The sequence below is a fragment of the Drosophila obscura genome, unplaced genomic scaffold (genome assembly GCF_018151105.1).
Source record: "Drosophila obscura isolate BZ-5 IFL unplaced genomic scaffold, ASM1815110v1 contig_87, whole genome shotgun sequence".
Taxonomy (NCBI): domain Eukaryota; kingdom Metazoa; phylum Arthropoda; class Insecta; order Diptera; family Drosophilidae; genus Drosophila; species Drosophila obscura.
Genome location: NW_024542880.1, coordinates 391238 through 415358, shown reverse-complemented (window position 1 = coordinate 415358; position 24121 = coordinate 391238). Strand labels below are relative to the sequence as shown.

The window sequence follows — 24121 nt, the reverse complement described above, 5'->3', positions numbered from 1 at the left end:
AAACCGACATCAAGAGCAAACTATCGCCCATTCCAATCAACTATCGAGGATATAAATGCCATTCCGTCCGCCGTCCATCCGCAAATAACCCAGTTCTGATCACGACTGCGTCAAAGAGGTAAACGGAGGAGCCCGCACTAACAATATTTGCAAAATATGGCCAAAATCAGTGTAACCGGTCCTCTCCTCGGCACAGCGCAATATGAGTCACTCATTGTTTGAGAAATTTCACTTCACCGTGATCTCAAACAATCCGAGTCGACCCGACTATTGTTTTCCAACAAGCTCGAGGCCTTTTTCCTGACAGCCTTTCATAAGTGGGTTATATTTGTTTCCCGGCGTCTTTCTGTTGGAATTCCACTCAGATCAGTCTTCTGTCCCTCCAGGACTTCCAAATCCGATTTTCTGTGCGTGTGTGAGTTCGGAATATGCCAACAGGTCACAAGGACGGCAACCAGCTTCTGCCTGTGACCTCTTCCAACCGGCTATGCACCTCGTCCGCCTCCGGAACTACGCCTACTCAGAGAATCAAGGCACCCCTCACTCCGAGAGCAGCCAGTAGCAGCCCTTCGGCAAGGACCAAATCGGTTCTGTTCCCGTCTCCTGTCACTCTTAAGGTTCCAGCTGTGACCAAACAAGATCCGAAGGGCTCCTTCGTCAGCTCTCGCCACTGCATCACAATGGCTCAATCCGCCACCTCAGTCGCTCGGACCAAATTGGTCGCCGCTATTGGCCGACTGTCGCACCTGGCAGAGCGCATCACCGCCGCCCCATCCGCCTCTTTGTCCGAGGTCCGTCGAGGCCAAATCCTCAGCATGTGGACGGACGTCGAGGCCGAATATAAGGCCTGCTCCGCGGTGATGACTGACGAGGAGCCAGAAATCCAAGCGGACATCCGTGACACATACGGTGAATGCTATGGGGTATTTGAGCAGTGCCTCAGTGACCTCAATGCCCAACTGGCCACATCCACAGTTCTTCCTCCTTCACAGCCAGTTCAACAGGGCGGCTGTCGACTGCCTCCCGTCAATATTGAGGCATTCACAGGGGACTACGTCCGCTGGCCCACATTCCGGGATCTGTTCACTGCGGTCGTGATCAACAATCCTAGATTGTCTCCGGTAGAGAGGCTGTATTACCTCACCGAGAAGACCCGGGGCGATCCGAAGGCCATCGTAGAGAAATCCCCCCTCACTAATGACGGTTTCGAGTCCGCATGTTCGGCTCTCCGCAGCCGATATGAAAATAATCGGCTTCTGGTTACCAACCAGATAAACATCCTCCTCTTCTTGCCCCGCGTAACTTCCGAGTGCAGTCGGGCTTTGAAGGATCTACAAAGTACTATGCAGGGGGTCTTAAATGCACTAGCTGTCTCCAACGTCTGTACCGACAATTGGGATAGTCTCCTAGTGACCATCTGCGCTTCCAAATTGCCAAAGTTAAGCCGGGCGTTATGGGAAGCGTCCGTAACGGACAAAAAGGAGGTGCCGCCCTGGAAGGAAATCGACTCTTTCCTGACTCAGCGATACCTAACGCTAGAGGCTATCGAGAGCGACCCCTCCACTTCCCAAAGCGCTCCGAATCCGGCACCCGGCAAAGGAAATCAGAATCCGCCATCCTCCCAGAGCCAGTCCAATCCGTGCCGTTCCCAAGGCAGTCCTGTTCCAAGGACAGCGCACTCGTTCCAAAGCCACGTGAATCCGAGCAAGAGCACGTGTGATCTCTGTTCCAAGGAGAATCACCCAATCCGACTATGTCCTCATTTCCTACAAATGACCGTGGATGTTCGCTCCAACTGCATAAAGCAAAAGCAGCTGTGCTTAAATTGCTTCGCAAGAGGCCATCAGCTTCGCGACTGCTCAAGCTCCCACAATTGCAACACTTGTGGAGGACGACACCACACGCTTCTGCATCGTGGCAATCCACCATCCAGCGAGTTACATTCCACATCCGTACCCAATTTCACATCCGTACCCAATTCCACAGCTTGGCCAGACGTCGATCGACCGGTACCGTCCGCAGAAGATTCAAGCTCTCCCGAACCTCATCCTAACGTTCAGACGTATTTCGCCTCCGGCACAAGCTCTGTCCTTCTAGGCACGGCAATTATTAATATTTGCCACCTTGGAAAAATTTCCGCGCGCGCGCTCTGATCGACTCGGGCTCCGAGGCAACGTTCATTACGGAACGCCTTTTCAACACGATTCAATTGCCATTCCAACGTATTCAGACACAGATCTTCAGCCTCAATCAGACAGTATCCGCTCATTCCGATAAGCTCTGTCAAGTTTCCATTCGCTCCCCAACAAGGCCGGGTTTACGATTAAACGCTTCGGCCTATGTTATCCCGGAATTGGCAAAGAATCTTCCGTTGCATCCTATCTCGCCAAGTTTATTGAAAGATCTGCCGAGTCTTCCATTGTCGGATCCTACATTCTTCGAGAGCTCACCAATCGATGTCCTGATTGGAGCCGATATCCTACCATCGGTCATGTTGAGCGGCTTACAGCCTAACATATGTGGCTCTCTTCTCGGCCAAGAAACCATTTTAGGATGGGTGCTCACTGGTCCCGTGTCCGATACGGCGTGCCATCAAGTTGCATCCTTTTCTTGTCAAGTTTCCAGAGAAGCTTCCAATGTCCCAAATGTGCCCATAATCCGTTCCAAGCTCACTTCTAATGCTTTTTCGACTTTTTCATTTCGCCCTAGCCTTCCACATACAGACATGGCTGCTCGATCCCGTTTCGACCGCACCGTGGAGAGCAGACGTTCCCGAGGTACTAAGTCTTACCAATGCTGAGTCTGCTCTGCAATCCATCCTCTACGGAAATGCCGCCGCTTTCTCCGCCTGGATTCCGAAAGGAGGCTCCAAGCTGTCCTCCACTTCAGCTACTGCACCAATTGCCTGGCTCACCGACACTCCGGCCACGATTGCCGAAGCGGTGATCGGTGTAAGGTGTGTAACCGGAGCCACCACACATTACTCCACCTTCCCGAGTCTCGGCGCCCATCTGGCTCCTCTGCGGCACCGCCGCCTTCATCTTCAGCGTACAGCGTCGATGTGCGCCCTCGTCTTCCTGTGAGCCGCCCCGGCATAGGAATTCCGAATCCAGCAGCAACCTCCTTGCTTCCAAATCGGAGCATATAGAGTCTTTGCAATCCTGCAAGGGGGGGAGAATGTTTAGAGTGAGGACGGCGCTGGCGGGGCAACAGCTCTGTGGGCATTCCAGCCACACCAATGTTAGCAATCCAGCTACGCAAGCTGTTGCCCTCGCTCTCACGCTTATGAGCTTTTTTCCCCCCGTTGACGCGCTCTCGCGCGCATATTCACCACGCTTGCGCTCCCGCCCACGCTCACGCTCCCGCTCTCGCCTCCGACAGCCCTCGGCAGCTGGAGTGCCACCGATCTAGGCACTGCGCTTCTTCACCCACAAGCAAACGGCCGGTTTTGCACGCGATACAAATACATATATATATAAGCCCAGAACAACCCCGAAATATATACGAGAAGAAATTGGAACTGCCTAACGTCTTTAATTTGGGATTCTGAACGGTGGAACTTCGAAAGCCTCTTCGCTCAATCAGAGCGCATTATCCTCCGCAACGATCACTTCTCCTCGGAGCGCATTATCCTCCGCAACGACTACTTCTCCCGGAGCGTATTATCCTCCGCAACGACCACTTCTCACGGAGCGCATTATCCTCCGCAACGACTACTTCTCTCGGAGCGCATTTTCCTCCACAACGACCACTTCTCTCGGAGCGCATTTTCCTCCGCAACGCATCTCTCTCGGAGCGCATAACCCTCCGCCACGCAACGTCTCACTCGGAGCGCATGGTCATCCGCAACCCAGTGATCGCCCGGAGTGCATTACCCGCCACGACCGATCTCCACCAGAAACGACCTGCATGCTGCGAGTAGCCACGTGCGGCCCTGACGACCCTGAAGGAGGACATCGAGGACGATCCAGTGAACCATTCGAGCCATATATCAACTCTGTATGCCTACGCTAAATAAACATAAAAACCTACATTTGCTACCCTACCCGTGTCGCCTTCTTCTTGAACCTAGAGCCCTTTCTTTCAGCTACCACATCCAAAGATCAAACAAATTTCTGTGAACCCCGGGGCGGCGAGCATACCCCGGTCGAAGCGCCGTCACAAACGTCTTCTTATTTTCTTTTTATTTTTTGTTTTCTTCTTTGGTTTCCATCTGCTTGCGAGCAGAACTTCTCAGTCAGTCACAAATAAACATTGCAAATGAACGAACGCAACGGCTACCTTTTTTCTGTTCAAATATAAATTTCCACGGCATTGGTCAAACTCTGTTCAACAGGTTATGGGTCCAGGATCGGATATTTAGATCGGAAAATAAAAGAGATTGTTTTAGTTAGGAACTAAAAACATCGGTGTGACTCAGAAAGAAAACGATAATCAGCTATGAGCGGAATTTATTAAATAGACATATTGGAGGAGGGAAACTATGACTCATGGTCCATTCAAATGCGGTCTGTGCTGCTGCACGCGGAGTTGTGGAGTGTGGCATCTGGTGAAGCATCTGGTGATGTCACAGCATCGGATGTCCCTGAAGGTGCAAGGGCCAAGGATGAGAAGGCACTGGCAATGATCACGCTATGTGTGAAAACTTCACAATTGGGATACATCAAGAACTGCAAAAAGTCGGCTGAGGCATGGAAAAAATTAAAAGATGTCCATCAACCAAGTGGACCAGTACGAAAGGTTCAACTGTACAAAAAATTGCTAAGCAAGCGCATGGACCAGAGGCAAAGCATTTCAAGCTACAAAAACGAATTTATTGATATATTGATGAACTTCGCACAATTGTTTTGTTGTCGAGCCTTCCAGAACATTATGAAAATTTTGTAGTCGCCATAGAGACGCGCGACAGTCTCCCATCTTTTGACGTTCTATGTATAAAACTGAAAGAAGAAGGCGAGAGAAAGGGAAATTAAGAAGAACAAAAGGAATGCGCATGTTCAGTCGCATATTTATGCAGTAATTAATATTACATAATATACACTTATCGAATAAGTCAGGTCGACCCATGTAACGGGAGACATAATAACAAACGACAAGGCATTGTAGCTGAGTCAACAATAACCGCTTCTGCAGCAATTTCTGCCAACGATGCGATCGCTCGTCAGAGGGCAAAAACACTGGTGCAATTGCTGACTATCACAATTGCCCAATAACACAATATCATATTAAATCCAAATTAATTCAATATTAATTCCAATTCCCTTTTACCATATTCTTACTAGACTCAGCACTTTCTGTACCTTTTGTTACCTATAAATAGAAATTAAGTTTGTTGAATAAAATCAGTATCAGAAACAGTACCATCACTGCCTGTTCACTCATTCTCTACAACTGCAATCAACAGAGGCTGTCGCCGTGTCTTCAGACCCTCATTTGCTCGACGTAGGAATCCCTCTCCGCAGTTCAACTGGTTCAAGTTCTAGTTGCGACGACAAATTTGTAGACGGTGTGCATACCAAAACACACACACAAACACACATTAACAGCGCAAAAGCATTTGCTGCAACGCAGAAGCCGGCCCGTGCAGAGAGCGCAAAAGAAGAGAAACAAAACAATTATATGTTTCAAGTGTGGTGAGCACGGGCATATGAAGGCTCAGTGTAAGAAAGAGAGCTCAAACGAAGGAAAATCAGCAAGAGGAGAGAACAAGCAGTGCAGCCTATTAAAAATAGTATGTGGTGTTTGGATAGTGGTGCGACGAACCATATGTGTTGTGATAAGCAGTTATTCACAAAGTTAGAAAAACACACAGAACTGATTGGCCTGGCTGACTCCGGTTTTCTAAAAGCTGAAGGGAAAGGAGAGGTTCAGCTGAAGACAGATCTATGTACGCTGTCGTTAAAAGATGTTCTCTATGTTCCCAAAATGAATGGACATTTTTTCTCCGTGAGCAGTGCAGTAAAAAATAAATGTTATGTCACTTTTGGGCAAGAATATGCGAAAGTAGTCCAGGACGGTGATTGTATTATAAAGGCAAACAAGGTTGGAAACTTATATATGTTTCAAGGAACACAAAACAGCTGTTTTGCTGCGATTAAGGCTGATGGTGCCTTGTGGCATGAAAGGTATGGCCATTTGAATATCAGCAGTATGAAAGACTTACAAACCAATGGAATGGTGCATGGCATTGAAAATATGGTTTGCCCAGCAAGTATGAATTGTAAAACTTGCATGCTCAGCAAGATACATACGCAGCCATTTCCTCTGGCATCCACCAACAGAGCGCAAGACGTTTTGGAATTAATTCATGCAGATGTGTGCGGGCCATTTGGCACACAATCACTTGCTGGATCGAAGTACTTTCTAAGCTTCATCGATGACAAATCAAGACGTATATTTGTGTACTTTCTACGGCGGAAGGATGAAGTCTTCAATAAGTTTGTCGAGTTTAAAACACTGGTTGAACGGCAAACGGGAAAAAACCTTAAATGTATCCGGAGCGACAATGGCGGTGAATTTGTCAACAAATCGTTTGATGAATTTTTGAAGAACCATGGGATCGAGAGGCGGCTGACAGTTGCCTACACTCCACAACAAAACGGCGTTGCTGAGAGAGCAAACCGCACCCTGGTAGAGATGTCAAGGTGTATGCTGGTCCAGTCAGGATTAGGCGAATCCTTGTGGGCTGAGGCAGTCAACGCAGCTGTATATGTACGGAATCGACCACCAACCAGTGCGCTGACCAGTATGACGCCTTTGGAAGCGTTGACTGGTAAGAAACCTTTTGTTGGTCATCTAAAAGTTTTTGGCTCCATTGCAGTTGCCTTGGACAAGGGTCCAAGGAAGAGTAAGCTTCAACCAAAAGGCAAAGAATATCGCATGATTGGGTATTCGGTAGAGCTAAAGGCTATCGACTGTATGATCTGGTGTCCCATCAGGTGATTGAGAGGCGAGATGTCCTCTTTAACGAGCTCCAAGGCGACAGGGATGCAGTCACAATCGAGTTTCCTATGAAGGAAGATACCAAGCAGTCGGAAGGTACTGACGGAAATTCTGATGAGACAGCGACGACCCTGATGAGGATGCCAGCAGCGATGAAGGAAGCAATGTCGACGACAATACCAGTAGCAGCGACTCTAACGCCTACGAGAGTGCAACTGAGAAAGCAGACTCAGATGATACGGTTCCTCGTGTTGGACCGGGCAGACCAAGGCTGATTCGAACCGGCAAACCTGGCCGCCCGAGAAAGGAGTACAATATCCTTGGTTCTCTGGTTGCCAGCAACGTGAAGATTCCATTATCCTATGAGGAGGCATTGAAAAGTACTCATGCATCACAGTGATCCGAAGCGATGCAACGCGAATATGATTCACTAATGGCAAACCAGATATGGCAGTTGGCAGACCTACCAATAGATCATCGGGCAGTTGGATGCAAATGGGTGTATAGCCTGAAACGCGGTAAAGATGGCCAGATTGAGCGGTTCAAAGCACGGTTGGTAGCAAAAGGTTGCTCCCAGCAGTATGGCATAAACTATGCCGAAACATTTTCACCAGTTTGCAGACTGGAGAGCGTGCGATTTATTCTCGCTCTAGCAGCAGAATTGAAATTGTTTGTCAACCAAATGGATGTGTGCACGGCATACCTCAACAGTGACCTGAGTGATACGGTGTACATGAAGCAACCACAAGGGTACATTGAACGATCTCACCCAACTAAGGCGTTGTTGATTAAAAAGGCAATATATGGATTGAAGCAATCAGGAAGGGAATGGAATGCTAAACTAAATGGCGTCCTTATTAAATTGGGATTTGTTGCCTGCGATAATGAGCCTTGTCTCTACCAGCAAATAGGGAAAGGTAACTTATCGTTAATCCTGGTATATGTTGACGATTTACTTATAGCATGCCAATCCAAAGAAGACTTGCTCAGAATTAAATCGGCTATTTCCAATTCGTTCGAATGCGTTGAAAAAGGTGTTCCAGAGCTGTTTTTCAGTATGGAGGTGCACCGTGAAGGTGAGCTTGGGCCTATCACCATAGGCCATTCGCAATATATCAAGGAACTATTGCAAGCTCACGGCATGGAGAAATGTAGACCAGTGGCTACTCCGTTGGATGCGGGTTTCCAGGTAGATTGTACTGATGGGCAGTGTCAAAGAGTTGATCCTGTCAAGTATCAATCCATGATTGGTGAGCTGATGTGGCAAATGATATTTCTTAAGTAGGCCGTCGATTGCGAAATGTCCCAACAGGTGGGTGTTTTAAATTGTTGTGTGGACAAGAATGTGTAGAGTTGTTGATCGAGAGTTCTTAATTAATTGTGTGCGTTGCTTAAGACTATTTTATTTCCGGGGTGCTGACGCACCGCTATTTGTGAGGAGAGACGTGGCCAGAGCCAGGGTTCGGTGTCTCTGCGTATATCAGTTTGGTTATTGTCTCCCGCCAGCGTGGATGCGCTGACCCTCCGCCGTTTGTGACGAGCCATGGCTAGAACCATGGTTCGTACACCCCCCCCATTTCTTCCGGGTGGGTGAAGGAGAGATTAGTGGCGTCGCTTGGCGGGTGCTGAGGTTCGCATTTTTCCGGGTTCTCCTGTCCTTTGGCTTGTAATCTAGTCACTTTAGCGTGGCGTCGGTAACGTTATATTTTCTACTGCTGCTCTGATCGTGATATTTCTGCTGTTCTGGGTGCTTTGTAGTTGGTGTCTGCTTGATGGGTCGATTATCCCATATGACGATGGTTTTCTCGGCAGTTTTCTTTGGTAGTTCTTGTTCCAGGCATTCTCGAATCTGCGGTGCTATGTCGGGTGACCAAGGATCCGTCGGTAGTTCTGGGTCGTCTTCGGTGGGTTCGGTGGCTCCGGGGTCAAACGTTTCATTCGGGTCTTTCGGTAGGATGGGTCTGTCGAATGTAAATGCTTGGATCTGCGGGGCCAAGTCCGGCGGCCACGGCTCCGGGACTGGTTCGGGCTCATTTTCGGTTGGATCGGCTGCTTCGGAGTCAAATGGCTGGCTGGGGTCTTCGGGTAAGAGGGTTGTATCGAAGGCGCTGGGCGGTTCGATCCTCCGTTGGTAGTCGCTTATGTGGGCGACGATGGGTGTGGTGTCGACCATGGGTATGATGTTTTGGTACGCCGGGTGTAGTACTCGTGTTATACTATAGCCAGACTGGTACGTGAACAGGTGAGTCGCGATGACGGCTCTGGTATCGCAGCAGCGACTTGTGTGGGCGACGAAGATCTCGGACATGGCTCTAGGCATTGCTCGTTGCATGGCCCAAGAATCATGTCGGTACGCGGAAGGTACTCTAGTGTGTTGGCGAGGATCGGGGTGGCGTCGGCCATGGGTACGACAGGGCGGCGGTCGGTGCATCGTGGGGGTATCGTCCTGGTTTCCGGGCCCACGTTGAGGGGCTCTGTGGATATCAGTTCGATTATGGGCCCCGACAAGCGTGGGGTTAGCGTGGCTGTTTCCCGTGTTGCTGGGCTGTCGGATGGTGGTCGCCGTTGTCCTTTTTCGATGTTGATGGTCGGTTTTGAGGGTGTCCATGCGTTCAACTCTTCCGTTCTGGATTCTGTGCGTGCTTGCTCTGTTGCTTGTTTTGGACCTGGGCTTCCTGTGTCGAGCGCGGGTTCAAGTGTGTTTGTCTCGTGAGTGAGATCCTCGTGGTTTGTTTGGGGTATGTGTCCCCTGTGGTTGGCCTAGGACGCAGTTGCTCCGTAGTGACCGTGGGACTCGTTTTCCGATTTCTTGGTTGCGGTTTGCTGGTGTTGACCTTGGATTCGTGTTCTCCGTAGTGTGCCGTTGTTTCGTATTCGTTGCGATTGGTTTGGGTGTCAAGTGCTGCGTTGCGTTATTGGGTGCCGTGTGCGTTGTGGTAGGTCGTGGACGTAGGTTCGTTGCGATTTGTTGGGGTTTCTGGTATCGGGGTTCGGCGTCTTGTACGTGGATGGTAGTAAGCACGGGTTCAGTGGGCATGGGGTGACGGTCTCGTAGCTGTAGCAGCGTAGATCCGCATTGGATCGTCGTTTCGGTGCCACCTAGGAAGTCCATGCCGACAATGACTTGTCCCAACATGTTTGGCAGGACCAGGAGCGGGATTTGAACCTCTCGTTGATCCAGCTTGATGTGCGCCAGTAGAACTTGTGAGATTGGTGGTGTTGTTGTCTAGTTGTCGGGCGAGGTTTGCGCTGATGAAGCTTCTGGATGCCCCGGTGTCGATTGTGGCTTCCGTTGCGTGTCCTCCTATGGTCACCATCGCCACTATCCGGCCGTTGGTTACGTGTAGAGAGTTATTTAGTCGCGGGTTGGAGGAGGCGTCGTTCCCGGCTGATCCCGTGTCAGTTGGGGACGCATGTCGTTTCCCGACGTGTTTTGGCGGCAGCAATTTACGGCCGTGTGCCGCGTTTGCCACATTCCCAGCAGAATAGGATGGAGGGATTATGGCAGTCATATGCCGCATGCCCGGCTTCACCACACCGGCGACAGGCTGCGCGTGGGGTGGTGATGGAGGTCGTGATCATGTGATGGGCTACGTCGGGATTCGCCGTACTGTTTGGATGAGCTGTTGGTCTCCCTGGTGTGTCTGTCGATTCCCAATGGGGACTCAGAAATGGCGTCTGGTGCGAGTCGCAATTCCTCTGCTCTGAAGCCGGCCTTGCGTATCTTGGAGTGTTCCCCCGGTGGTGCGAAAGTGGTCGGGATGGTCCGCTCTTGGATGCTCTCGAACTCGGTGGCCAACGTTGTGAGCTGCGCCAAGCTTTGTAGTTCGTGTCGCCGCACGTACATCTGGTATGCTGGCAGGGCGTTATCGTAGATCCTGTTCAGTTCCTTGGCTGCGTTGTACCTGGCGTGGTGCATGAGTAGACGTATCTCGATGAGGTAATCCGGGAACAATTCTGCTACCGCTTGCTTGCGGGCCCGGATTCTGTCTTCCAATTGTTCAAAATACCGTGGCGGCAAGAAGAACGTCAAGAATTCTTGGCGGAAATATGCCCATGAGCTGCCTTGTAGCTGGCTGGTGCGGTACCAGCGGCTGGCCCGATCGGTGAGAAGCTCTGTCATGGCCCGAGGCAGCTGATTCGTGTCCACCGTAACTGGAGGTCTGGGCAAATCGGCTGGCGTTACGATGCGTGGTGAGCAGGGTGTGCTGTATTCGGCCGCGGTGGGGACTTGTAACCCGGCTTTTGGGTCGATTTTCCGCTGTTCAGATGTCCCAGGAGTGGTGGGTAGGGGTGACCTGGAGCGTCCTGCTGGTTTGGCGTATTGCAATTCGAGGTCTGCTAGTCGAACCCAGGCATCCTGCGAGAGTGTCCCGGCGACTAATGCGGCGAATCTCTTTCGTCGTTCCTCGACTGTTCCTTCGTGGCCAATCCGAATTCCTCGGCCAGGGCTTCCAGCTCGTCCCGCCGGAGTTTGTAGATCCAGCCGGTGGTGACTCCTGGATTGGTATGGTGTCTCTCCGGGTAAAATTCGTCGGGTTGACCGGCTTCGTGGGCTTCCATGGTGTGTGTCTGCGGTTAGTAGCACTGACTTACGTTGTGTTGGTGGTACTTTTGTGCTGTAGCCCTTTTGCTTGCGACCGGATTTTGCGAGGGTGCCGGTTTTGTGCTGGACGAGTATTAGTCCTTACTAGCCTAGAGTAGCCTAGTTTTCTTTCAGTGGCCGTGGGTCTTTACTCCACAAAGCTCCGTATTAAGGTGTTAGTCTCCTTAAAATCACCAAAAAGTCCCTGCTCGGGCGCCACTTGTGAGGTCCTATTTCAGGCTAAGGTATTCATCAGTCTGTCCAGGGTCCGCTACAAGAAAATTTGTAGATTGTAGGTGACTTCAGGTGTCGGGCTGGCTTGAAAAGAATGCAGTAGGCAGCGAGAAATGATGATGCGACGGTTTTTGTTGTTATTTGTTTATTCACTCTTCATTCATTCACTTTACTTCTTTTACGTTGCTACTCTGGCTTGTAGTGGTATGGTGCGCTGGTGGACTGCGTAGTGCAGTGTCTTGGGTGTGTGACTGAGGGACTGCCTTGTGCAGTGTCTTGTGTTTGGGCTGATGGACTGCCTGTGTCTTGTATTCGGGCTGATGGACTGCTTACTCTTTCGGCCGATCTTGGCCCTTTTATGCAGCTGGCGATCGCACCTGAGACCCGGAAATAATAATTAATTCTTGCTGACTTAAGGCTATTGGATAACAATAATTGTGGGGTGTGGTAACTAGGTCGAAGCTTGGTGCTTCATTGACAATTTTTAGTGGGTCAGTAGTGTTCAGAAGAGGTTTTTGCTGAGACTGCATCGCAGTAGGTGCGGGCTGCAGTTAGGAATTGGGTTTAGGATTGATTTTGCTAACTCGGCCTAGCGGAAGGTGATAGCTGAATTTGGGCCGGTAGGTCGATAATTTTATGATGGCTTGACTTATTGTGAAATAACGCAAATGATATTTCTTATGTAGGCCGTCGATTGCGAAATGTCCCACGAGGTGGGTGTTTTAAATTGTTGTGTGGACAAGAATGTGTAGAGTTGTTGATCGAGAGTTCTTAATAAATTGTGTGCGTTGCTTAAGACTATTTTATTTACGGGGTGCTGACGCACCGCTACTTGTGAGGAGAGACGTGGCCAGAGCCAGGGTTCGGTGTCTCTGCGTATATCAGTTTGGTTATTGTCTCCCGCCAGCGTGGATGCGCTGACCCTCCGCCGTTTGTGACGAGCCATGGCTAGAACCATGTCTATTTTTTCATTTTTTTTAGGTTTAATGAACAATACCTTAAACGAAGCCTAGTTAATGCATCTATCTAAAACTAAAAATGTATGCCAAGAAATATTTTTTTTCCTACTTTTCCTGAGTTTTTAAAGTCAAAATTTCGTGGGAATATACCGCGAAAAAATGATGAAATTTTAATTTGAAAGCTTAATATCTTCCAGGCGTTAAGCTACAACTACAAAGTGTCTAAATCGGATTTATAGACCTAACTCTGAAAAAAAAATATGAGAAAAATACCAGATTTTAAAAAATTCCTAATAAAAAAACTTAACTATAGAAAAAACCATAATTCTTTAAAAAAATTTAAATTCCGAAATCCATCAGAAAGTCATTTTGGGCCACAGCGGAAATGTCGGGTCGACTAGTGTCATCAATATGAACTAGTTTCTAAGTTTCAATATTTTTCGAAAAAACCGACGAATTCAATTTTTAATTACATTTAAATACATTTAATGTATATTTAACTAAAAAAGTGTATTTTCTTTTCGTGGTAGCAACCCCTAAACATTAAACTAAAAGTTTCGAAAAAATTCTATAATTTTATTGAATAACAAAGAACAGAATAAGGGGTTAATTCAATTTTGGCCAAGCCTTAATTTACACCCAGCAAAAAGAATTTTGCAAAACGATTTGTCTAGTTTAAGTAATGAATTTTTGAAAGTGTCCGTTTTTATACCCGTACTCAAAAAAGAGTTAAGGGGTATATTAGATTTGTGGTAAAAGTGGATGTGTGTAACACAGAGAAGGAAACGTTTCCGACCCCATAAAGTATATATATTCTTGATCAGCATCAATAGGCGAGTCGATAGAGCCATGTCTGTCTGTCCACCTGTCCATCCGTCTTGTTTGACGCCTGAATCTCAGAGACTATAAGAGCTAGAGAAACCAATTTTGGTTTCCAGACTCATGTGATATCACACTGCTTCAAGTGTATTTCAAAATTTCGCCCCGCCACCTTCCGCCCACACAAAAGACGAAAATCTGTGGCAGGCACATTTTTAAAGATACGCTAAAACTAAAAACGCAGTACTACGCAGTATCGTAGAGAATGCCCATATCTACCAGATTGCCAAATCTGAATCAGATCGGATAATAATTATAGCCAGAATGAAGAAATTAATTTTCTGCTGCTTCCATTGCCCCCTCCTGCCCACAACAACGCAACTCATTTTCCTTCTCGCTCGCACACTCTGCCGCGTTCAGTGCGCGAGCAACCCATAGCGGAGGAGATGTAGAATATAAATGGTACATCTATAACACTACTCGACAAAATCGAACTTTTTTTTCCTCAAGGATCCAAATTGACTTTTTCTGATAGATATGGGGCTTTAAATTTTTTTAAAGAATTATGGTTATTTTTCTATGGCAGAACTTTTTTTTGAAAAATTTTTGAAGTCTGGTATTTTTTTTAAAGCTTTTTTCAGAGGTAGCGCTTGTTTTTTTCACATATCTCTAGTATCTTCCGTCTGGTTGTCCCCAGAAGCGACTCACACGTTCCTTCTCGTTTTTATTTTATTTGGTTCATACTCAGAATGTGCCAATGTGTATGTTTATTGGGGTAGGTTGTGTCTTCTGGAATGCACTTGTAGAATGTATGTCAGTATGTGCGTATATATTTGTATGTAATTAGGTATATCAGCTGCGGACTGTTGTGCAGCTGGATCTTTGCTGAATTTTACGTTTAATTATTTTCACAATTCATGAACAGAAAAAAAAGACGAAAGACGGAATTGAAGAACTACCGTAGCACTGGTAGTTGGAGTTGAAGGAACGGTGAACATGGTGGTGCCGAAATGAGAAGCGATAAAGAAAACGGATGGCACAGTAGGAAGGAATAAGTACTTATATAAGAATTTATATATGTACCTATATCGCAGAACTCGGACTTTGAGAAAATTGGGAACACAAATCGCGAATGGAAGCGATTTGCGGCAAACGAACGTCGTACTTATATTGGGGATCCTCTTGTGGTGAAGTTTATGCGCCAACGCTTGAAGGCTGGATTTTTTCTTATGGGAAAGGCGAATATAAAATCCGGCTCGAAGGACCAATGATTAAGCTGAAGGGCGTCTCGTCGGGGTCCACAGATCAGAATCCCGAAGTCGAAAGAAAGGTCCAAGTTTCTTCAATGTATATCTTTATTTATTGTAAGTGATCGCGTGCAAAGGAAGCCGGCCGTTTTGCTTTGGTTGTAGAAGCGAATTGATTTTCATGTAAAAGTAAGCTGCCGGCGGCTGTCGGCAGCGAGAGCGGGAGCGTGAGGGTGGTGAGTATGAGCGCGCGAGAGCGCGTCACCGAGGGAATAATGATCATAAGCGTGAGAGCGAGGGCGAGGGCAACAGCTTGCGTAGCTGGAATGCTAATACTGTGGTGTGAGCGGAAAGCCCACAGAGATGTTGCCCCAAATCACAAAATCTGCGACCATTTCGAATGGGTGTATGTGGTGGTTATGGCTTGCACAAATTGGTGTGCCGATAAGCTGGACTTTCCAATACCTAAAAAACTAATATCTTTTCAAGTTCTTTTCTTTTCTAGTGATAAAGTTCACTTAAGAACCAGAGTCCAACAATACTCTGGCTGAATGATGTTGGCTTGAGCTGGCTTTAATATCAAAAACTGCTGTGGCTTAAATTACTTGGTCATTGTCGCGTGCCATTGTATGATTCGAAACTAGTGGACTTGGAAGCCAAGCAAGAAGAGATGAAATGATCAGTTGCCTTGCAAAATTAACATTTCTGATCTTGAGAAGGCTTGGCTTGAGCCACAGTCAACGAAGTCTTTCCAGATTGTTTGCCCTGTGAATCCTGACTTGTCTTTTTTCCTTTAGATCGCCCTGAATTTGTCTCTTCAGCAGATAAATGTTGGTAGCGTTTGTTAAGCGAAGATACACAGTCTGTTTAATATGGTATGGATTGATGGTCCAAATTCGTTTTCCATCGAGAGCGGGTTTTTTTTATCTACCTTAGACATGACGATGTGTATCAGTAAAACATACGAAATTTGCCTACAGACTAGAGCGACTCGTAAATAGCGGAAGCTGTTTCAAGAAGGGATCTCAGCCCAGATGCAGACGGACCTTGCATGCTTTGCAACTCGAACAGATGGGCTATACTATTTAAGAATATTAAGCAATCATTATTGTACACCTGCATCAAGAAAACGGAGCCTCGTAAGCGCGAAACGAGGCCAGACGCAATCATCAGTTAGCCCCAAGGAGAGCTGAGCTACAGCAACATACTTCGGATGGTCACCAGGCGCGAGGACAGTAAGCTCCAAGAAGTGGGCGATAATGTTAGTAGAATCCGGAAGACGGCTAAGGACAAACTGCTGCTTTAGCTAAATGGCGCGAGAAAGAGCAATACGGCAAAGCTCAAGGAAGTGATCAGCGAGGCATTGGGCGTGCAATCGGGCATCAATCGGGCATGTAATTAAATTTACCGACATTAGCCGTGCAGTTGGATTTGTTCGCGCAAAAATTGGGAGTATGTGGACCTATAGCGTCTACCTCGCCCAAGCCTTTCCCTCTACGAGTTCGCAGGTATCCTCGACAACCTTGCGGACGATGTCAGGGGTCGACACAAAGTTGCTATCGGAGGCGATTTCAACTCATGGGCAGTGGAGTGGGGGAGCGTCGCGACAAATGCAAGAGGCAGGGCGTTACTGGACGCCATCGCAACCCTAGACATCGCTCTTCTAAATCAGGGAGTGCAGGACACCTTCTCTATAGCAGGTGTCGGATCGGTGGTGGATCTCACCCTGGTCAGCAGCTCGCTCTTCAACTCGTCGAGGTGGAGTATTAGCAACGCCTACACGGCGGGCGACCACTTGGCAATTATCTGCCATATTGGACAGCGGAGAGGTATGATAGAACCAGCTGCGCCCAGATGGAAATGCTTCCGTGCCGACAGCATGAACACGGCGCTGTTTACGGAGCTGACGATAAACCTTGCAACAGATGGAAATGCGGAATGCATGGTCAACCACGTCATGGGGAACCTGGAGTCAGCCTGCGACGCTACTATGGCACGGAGGAGACACAACGGCCGTCACCACCCGCCCGTTTTCTGGTGGAACGAGAGTATAGCCCAGCTACACCGGGAATGCAACCACGCACGACGCCGCTGCCAGCGCTCACGCGGGAACCCTTTATTTGGGCAATGGCAGGCTGCCTTTAGGGACTGCAGGCGCGCGTTCAAGGCCGCTATTAAGGAGAGCAAACTCGAATGCTTTCTGGCACTCTGCGACTCTGCCGAACACGACCCATGGGGAAGGGCGTACAGGTTGGTGACCATTGTAGAGGAGCTCTTCCCGCGCATGACGGACCACATCGAGGTGACCCCTAGCCTACAGGAAACTCCTAACAAGGCTCCCTTTGAAGAGGTGACGCTCGAGGAGGAGCCAGCCAGGAGTATTAGCCCGAACAAGGCACCAGGGCCAGGCTCTATTCCAAATAGAGCGCTCATTCTCGCCCTCTCCCTGCGCCCGGACGTGCTTCTAAGCCAGTGCCTCCGAGAGGGAGTATTTATGGAGAGGTGGAAGAAGCAGAAGCTCGTGCTTATTCCCAAATCAGGCAAACCACCAGGGGCAGCGTCGTCGTACAGGCCAATCTGGCTGATCGACACAGCCGGAAAGCTGCTCGAGAAAGTGATTTGCTCCCATCTGGACCAAGCCATTACGATGGCGGCCGACCTCTCGCCGCACCAGTATGGTTTCCGCAAGGCCAAATCGACCATTGACGCCATCAATCGAGTGGTGGACATTGCCTCAACTGCAATTTCCGGCACTCGGTAGAAGGGCGGTAACAAGGAGTACAGCCTGATGGTCACGCTAGACATCAGGAATGCCTTCAACACAGCCAGGTTAAGCTGCATCCTGAGGGCCCTAGAGGGCTTCAATACGCCATTGGACCTACTAAGGACTGTACGAAGCTTCTTCGAGAGAAAGCCGGTTCGGAGCAGCACGAGGTGTCAGGTGGCGTTCCACAGGGTTCAGTGCTGGGCCCCCTACTCTGGCACGAGATGTATGACGGCATCTTGCTACTCAGCCTACCCCCCGGAGTGCACGTGATGGGCTTTGCAGACGACGTACCCGTATTGGTGGTTGCGTAAGAGCTGTCGGTGGTGGAGTCGACCTGCAACCAGACAATGGCGCTCATCCAGCAGTGTAGACTCCTGCTGACGGGTGTGACGAGATCGGTGATGCTCTATGCGGCGCCAGTCTGGTCCAATGCTCCAAAACGGCGAGCTACGCCAAGGGACTGGTAGCCACACACCGTCTCTCCTCGCTACGGATCATCTGTGCCTTCCGAACGGTCTTTGACGAGGCAGCCCATGGCTGGAGTGGCACCCCTTCAGTACCTGGCGGACGAGCGGTCCACCTATAACATGGATACTCATGGCAGGGGCATCGCAGAGCCGGCGAAGAGACTGGTGCGCACGGCGTGTAAGCAGCAGAGCCTGTCAAAGTGGCAGAACCGCTGGGATCCGGCCACCAAGGGACGGTGGACCCACCAGCTCATCCCAACCATCGAGCCGTGGCTAACACGGAAACACGGGCCAGTCAATTTCTACCAGACCCAGCTCCACAGTGGCTACGGCTGCTTTCGCAGCTACCTGCACCGCTTTGGGCACGACCAGTCTGCGGAGTGCTCATGGTGCGGACGAGGAGTGGAAGAAAACGCCGCGCATGTCATCTTCTCGAGCGGCAGATTTAGCGGACAATTCATTTCTCAATCCCACTGTCACACTCAGCAGTTACACTCACAAATTATTTCTGCCTGATAACTGCCCAATGCTGTTAACAGTGCTAGAAAATACGAGAGAGAGGTGATCGTTAAAATGCCTACAAGCCAACGCGTTCGAGTTTGAGTCAAGCTAGTAGTTCACCAAATCGCAGCTTAAATGCGTGTATATGTATATGTATGCTGCTTTAGCGACCGACCGAATGATGCACCTAAACCACTAAGCAATGCTATGTGTAATGAATGTGAGTGTTAGCGAGTATCGCTGAGTGCGTGGGAGACAAGGAGAGAACACGAAACGAGAAAGAGCGAGCACGAGCACTGAACGAAAGAGCACAACAGTGCAGCTACGCAGCAAAAACGAGGAGCGTCCAGCAAGAACCGTTCGCCGTAACAAAAATTATGACGAAGATGGGCGAGGGGGGAATGATGCGCAGCGGATAGAGCTTGAGCCGCGAAACTATTGCCGTTTCTCCTTTGCTTGACGGCTCTTTTAGGAAATGTCGTTGACCACAACGTGATCACTCAATGTATAAACTAAATAACCTGCAATCTGTGTACATACATGTACCTGGCCGAATCACTTTTATTGAATATTTTATTCACAGGCCTTTTTTTACGTAGCTATAATTGCATTTTTAATGGAGTAATTGGGCACTTTGATTTACCTGTGGCACTTGTTGAGGGTTGTTTGAACACCGATGCATTCCCTCCCACAAGTTCATACCAACCAGGATTACAAACGAGGGGCACTAAAGATGTAGCGAAGTTTGAAGTCCAGCGGGCCACCAATGACAACTGCAGGACCAGCAACAGCAACGAGCGAGGGATGATATCCAATGGGGATATCCAACGAAGCGCCAAGATTTAACCAATCCAACTTCTGTCCAATCCAGAAAATCCAAGTCCACCCGATAGAGCCAAAAATGGTTATGCATCAGATCTCGGCCTCGGGTGATTGCAAATACGTTTACACATAAAAATCACCCGTGCCAACTCACTCAGCGTTGACGGATACACACTTGCATGCGCAAATATTCGCAGAGGATTTTAAATCCCTCAAGCTTTGCCTTTTTTATTCTGGCTGAGTTTATTCATGCTCGTTCGTGTTTCCGGAGTCTGTTACTTCGGCTCTGAAATGATCGTATTCATTATGAGCAAAGACGCAAATGGGTTAACTCAGCTCGTATGATTTTAGGCAAGTGAAGAAGCGGTCGACACACAGACATGTACATGTGTCCGAAGAACTCTTCAGCTGGAAATTTGCACCGTTCGGCTCTTCGGGTCTAATCCGTCGGCATCGACTTTGCATGTATGCGTGTAAACCCTTCCTCATACATCTTGGTTATGATTGTATTGTATACGAATCTGTGATTTGTGTAAGTGAGTAAGAATTGATTCAAACGAGGCGTTTGCCAGCAGAAGCTGAGTTTGTTCACTCCTCAGAATTTTTGAGTGATTCTATTGTAAGAAACCTATTTCAGGCTGGGGTAAACTCAGTCTGTCCAGGGTCGTCTACAAGAAATTTGTAGTTGATGTGGGGACTTTAGGCGAGGGACACGACCCGGCGAGGCAATGCCGTAGCCGCGCGGTGCTGGGTGTGAGTCACCAATGTCTGCCCGGTGCTCCAGGATGGATCCTGGTGAATCGGGACTCTGGAAGGTGGCTGATCCCGCTACCTGAAGCGTGTGCTTGAGGATAGCGGGACAGGCGTGGCTTGGAAACGAGGTGGGTGGGGCAGCGCGTTGTCGCGAAACCACCGCAGGCTTGAGAGGATCGGGTAGAGGCAAGACAGAGTAGTGCGTCGTCGCAAAGACTCAGAAGGGTCGGGAAAAGGCGGGGCGGAGCAGTGCGTTGTCGCAAAGGCTCAGAGGGATCGGGAGAAGGCGAGGCAGAGCAGTGCGTTGTCGCAAAGGCTCAGAAGGATCAGGAGAAGGCGAGGCAGAGCAGTGCGTTGTCGCAAAGGCTCAGAAGGATCGGGAGAAGACGAGGCAGAGCAGTGCGTTGTCGCAAAGGCTCAGAAGGATCAGGAGAAGGCGAGGCAGAGCAGTGCGTTGTCGCAAAGGCTCAGAAGGATCAGGAAAAGGGCGTTAGTAATTAGTTTGAATAAAAATGACTCGAGAGGAGTGGGCTTTGGGTATAAAATATCGTGTTTTATTCAAATTATATTTACTAATGTAGGCCCTGGCTGCACCATGTGGTTGTTACTTAAGACTTACGTATGACCAATACACGTGGAACGAAGTGGGCTGAGTTTGAAATACGCGTAGCCATGGGCAACGTTCTGCTTTCGCGGCGTGTTCGTGTGTGTCTTGTTTTTGCAAACAGATACGCGTGGTTTTTTGGATCGTGATTCGATTCTCGTGTGTCGGACCGAGTTGGGCGAGGTTACTTTATCGTTTGTTCCGGTATCGGTGCGTAGCTGGGAGTCGTGCTTCCGCGTAGTTTCGAGTTTCGATCTTAAGTGTCCGGCCGCTCAGATTTTTCTTGCCTCGAGCCCTGTTGTTTTTCGATAGCCTCATCCCGTTTTTCATCGATAGTCTCAGGGGTTGCCACCTCGTCCACCATCGGTAATATTTTGGGTATTGAAAATGGTCTAACGCCTTCAGTGGCGGGTTTAGTTGTTTACTTATTGTTACTTATAACTACTTATTAATAAAACCCCCCCCCCCTTTCTCCACGGAACGGAACAAAATGCGGATCTTGCCGTTCTTGGCCCTGTTGACCTGATACTTTTGGCCTTCATGGGTGGTGGTGAACCGAGCCCTTATCCCCGGGCATGCGGAGGTTTGGATCTCCTGGATGAGGCTTTTCGGTAGCCGTCGATCGGGGGTGGGTACGGTCCAGTCGCTTGGGGCTTCGAGCCAGTTGCTTCCATCGGCAATCTATCCGATGATGTGGGTGTCTGCTTCTTGGAGAAACTCGTTGACGTCTAGCTCGGAGCCGATGATTTGTAAGAGATCCTCTAGGTCCTCGGAGCCTAGGACCTGTTCTCCAACCAGTGAGGCGGGGCCTATGATGGTTGTCGCTGGAGTTACGGCGATTGGCTCGGCAGGTGGGTGGCTCTGCGGTATGCTCCGATCGATTGTTGTGTCTGCCTGGTGTGACCACGAGTCCTGGGGCGTTTCTGCATTGTGTGACCACGAGTCCTGAGGCGTTTCTGCCTGCTGTGACCACGAGTCCTGGGGCTCTTTTGCCGGTGGTGAAGTCAGTTTGATCCTACAAAACCGGATATTGAGGGATTGCCGGGTGGGGTTGGCATCCCACTCTTTGTCAACCTCCCATTTCTCATCAGATCTTGTGAGACTCGGGGTGGGGTAGGTTCGCCGGAACCGAGGGCCATCGTCGTCCTCCAGTGAGGATACCGACTCCCAGCTTGCGAGGTTACTCTCCGTTTTGGGACTAGTCATGGTGCGTCGCCTTTTCGGGAGTTTGGCCGTAACATCTCCGTCCAGATCCTGGGCCTCCTTGTTTTCGGTACCCGCTTCGTGAGGGGGTAGATTCACGTCCTCGCTCGTTGGATTGACGTCTGGTTCCGGTTCGACGTCTGGTCCCGGGTCGGCTGGTTCGTGTGCCGGACTGTTTCGAAGCGCTTCGGCGGGTTCCTGGAAGGTGTTAAAAAATTCCTGTACGTTGCGCCATGGTGGAATCACTACGTCCACGGTCATCCGGCAGTTCTGGGTGACTCGCATGCCCCAAGGTGTGACGATGTGGTGGTACGTTTCGGCACTCGAGACGAACTCCTGTATGTAGTAGTCGTCATCGTCGTCCTCCTGGTCGTACCAATTTCGCGGCGGTGGTACGTATGGTTCCAGCCCTGGCTCGGGACTAACGGAGCGATACATTCCTTGGCCGAGTCTGGGGTCGCGTCTACTATGGGATGTTCCCTCAGTTTCATCCGTAGTCTCAGCATATCGGGATGAACGGTAGGTGGGATACGTCGGCGGGTCCGTAGCAACATACGGTGACGCTCGTGGGGCGTAAGAGGGTGACTCCGGGGCGTAGCGTGGTGAGTCGGGGGCGTTACGTGGATTCGACGGATAGGTAGTACGCCGTGAGAACAGCGGTGGTGTGGCTGGGCGACCTATGGGTGGATCGTCTGTAGACATCGGGGATGACGTCAAGTCAACCCAAGCGGTCGGGTCACCCGCTGTTCGTCGTGGTGGTGGTGTGGCACGATGGGTCCGAAAGTGCGCTGACGTTGGGATATCGTTCTCGGTAGAACCCTCATCGGAGAACTCCATTGCTTGGTCGTCGTCTGCGAGTTCAGTATCCCGGTCGTCATCGTCAAGTTCCACGTCTCTTGGTGGAGTTTCGGAGGAGTTCTCCTCGTCCAAATCCATGTCGGCGGCTGCGGGAACTTAGTTCTGTATTAGGGAAATAGATGGATTAACTGATTCTGTCCTACTTAATATTATTGATTTCTGTGGTGCAGCCTTACAATTTTCTCCTAACGAGCTTACTAACTTACTAACGAGTGGTCACAATAGAGATACAGAGTAGGGATAATAAAGGATTATTCGGCTTACTACTCTAGTAGGGTCTGCTCGTGGTCGTTCGGGCTGGTCTGGTCTGTGATGTCCTCGTTGTCGTGGTACTGCTTGAGGTCCGCTATGTTCGCTACTCTTTGTTTCCGATTGCTCTGGTGTTGGAGTCGGACGACATTTGGTGAGATAAAGCACTTCAGTTTGTACGGACCGTCAAATTTAGGAGTCAGCTTTGCAGCGAATCCGTCGGCTGCGTTGGAGAGGTGATGTTGACGCACGAGGACCAAAGATCCGATTGTAGGGCGCCATTGTCCTCTACGTAGGTTATAGTAGCGTCCTTGTTCCTGGCTCGCATGTTGGATGTTGTAACGGACGATGGCAAATACTTCCTTGAGCTTGGTTGCTTTGGATAGAGCTGATTCCGGGGGGCTTCCAGTTCCAGGCGTGACCTCGTCGTACAAAGCGCCGGGCAAACGGGGTTCTCTACCATGTAGCAAGAAAGCTGGGCTGAAGCCGGTCGTGTCAGAGATACTGGAGTTGATGGCTAATGACATCTCGGGTAGTAGTGCGTCCCAGGTGCTTTGATGTTCCTCTACAAACTGAGCTATCATCGTTTTCACAGTCCTATTTTGCCCTTTCTGTGGGGTTTTCTTGAGGACAGTAGGGTGCTGTATGTTGGAGCGCTACTCCTGCCGACTTGAGAAAGGCCTTGAAAGATCGGCTGGTAAACTAGGTCCCATTATCGCATACGAACACCTTCGGTACTCCAATATGACTGAGGATTCGTTCCCGAAAGGTTCGTTCAAGGTTCGACCCACTTGGAAAAGGCATCAAAGAATACCAGTAGTGTGATGTTACCTTGCTTGGATCGCGGGAGCGGTCCAACGAAGTCGGCACTCAGGGTTGCAAATGGTTCTTCGGGTCTTCGGGTGAGCATCTTCCCGGCGGGTTTTTGTTGCGTGGCCCTAAACTTTTGACAACTGACGCATACTCGGACGTATCGTCTCACGTCTCGGTACATACCCGGCCAGTAGTATCTTTGTGTGAGCCTGGTGATCGTCTTCCGCACGCCGAGATGTCCGGCGGTGGGTTGGTCGTGGCATTCTCGCAGTACTCTCGAGCGACGGTCGGTGGGTAC

At 49.5% G+C, this 24121-nt stretch overlaps 1 protein-coding gene across 1 annotated transcript; it reads right to left on the bottom strand.

Moving 5' to 3' along the window:
• Positions 1–23024: 23024 nt before the first annotated feature.
• On the bottom strand, positions 23025–23594 carry LOC121405235. Its single transcript, XM_041595860.1, has one exon. It carries the CDS (start codon positions 23592–23594, stop codon positions 23025–23027), a length of 570 nt encoding a protein of 189 aa, XP_041451794.1.
• Between the last annotated feature and the right edge of the window lie 527 nt (positions 23595–24121).

Bases quoted from the DNA above. Each gene is read 5' to 3' on its own strand.
- LOC121405235 (XM_041595860.1), bottom strand. From the start codon at position 23,594: ATGATAGCTCAGTTTGTAGAGGAACATCAAAGCACCTGGGACGCACTA.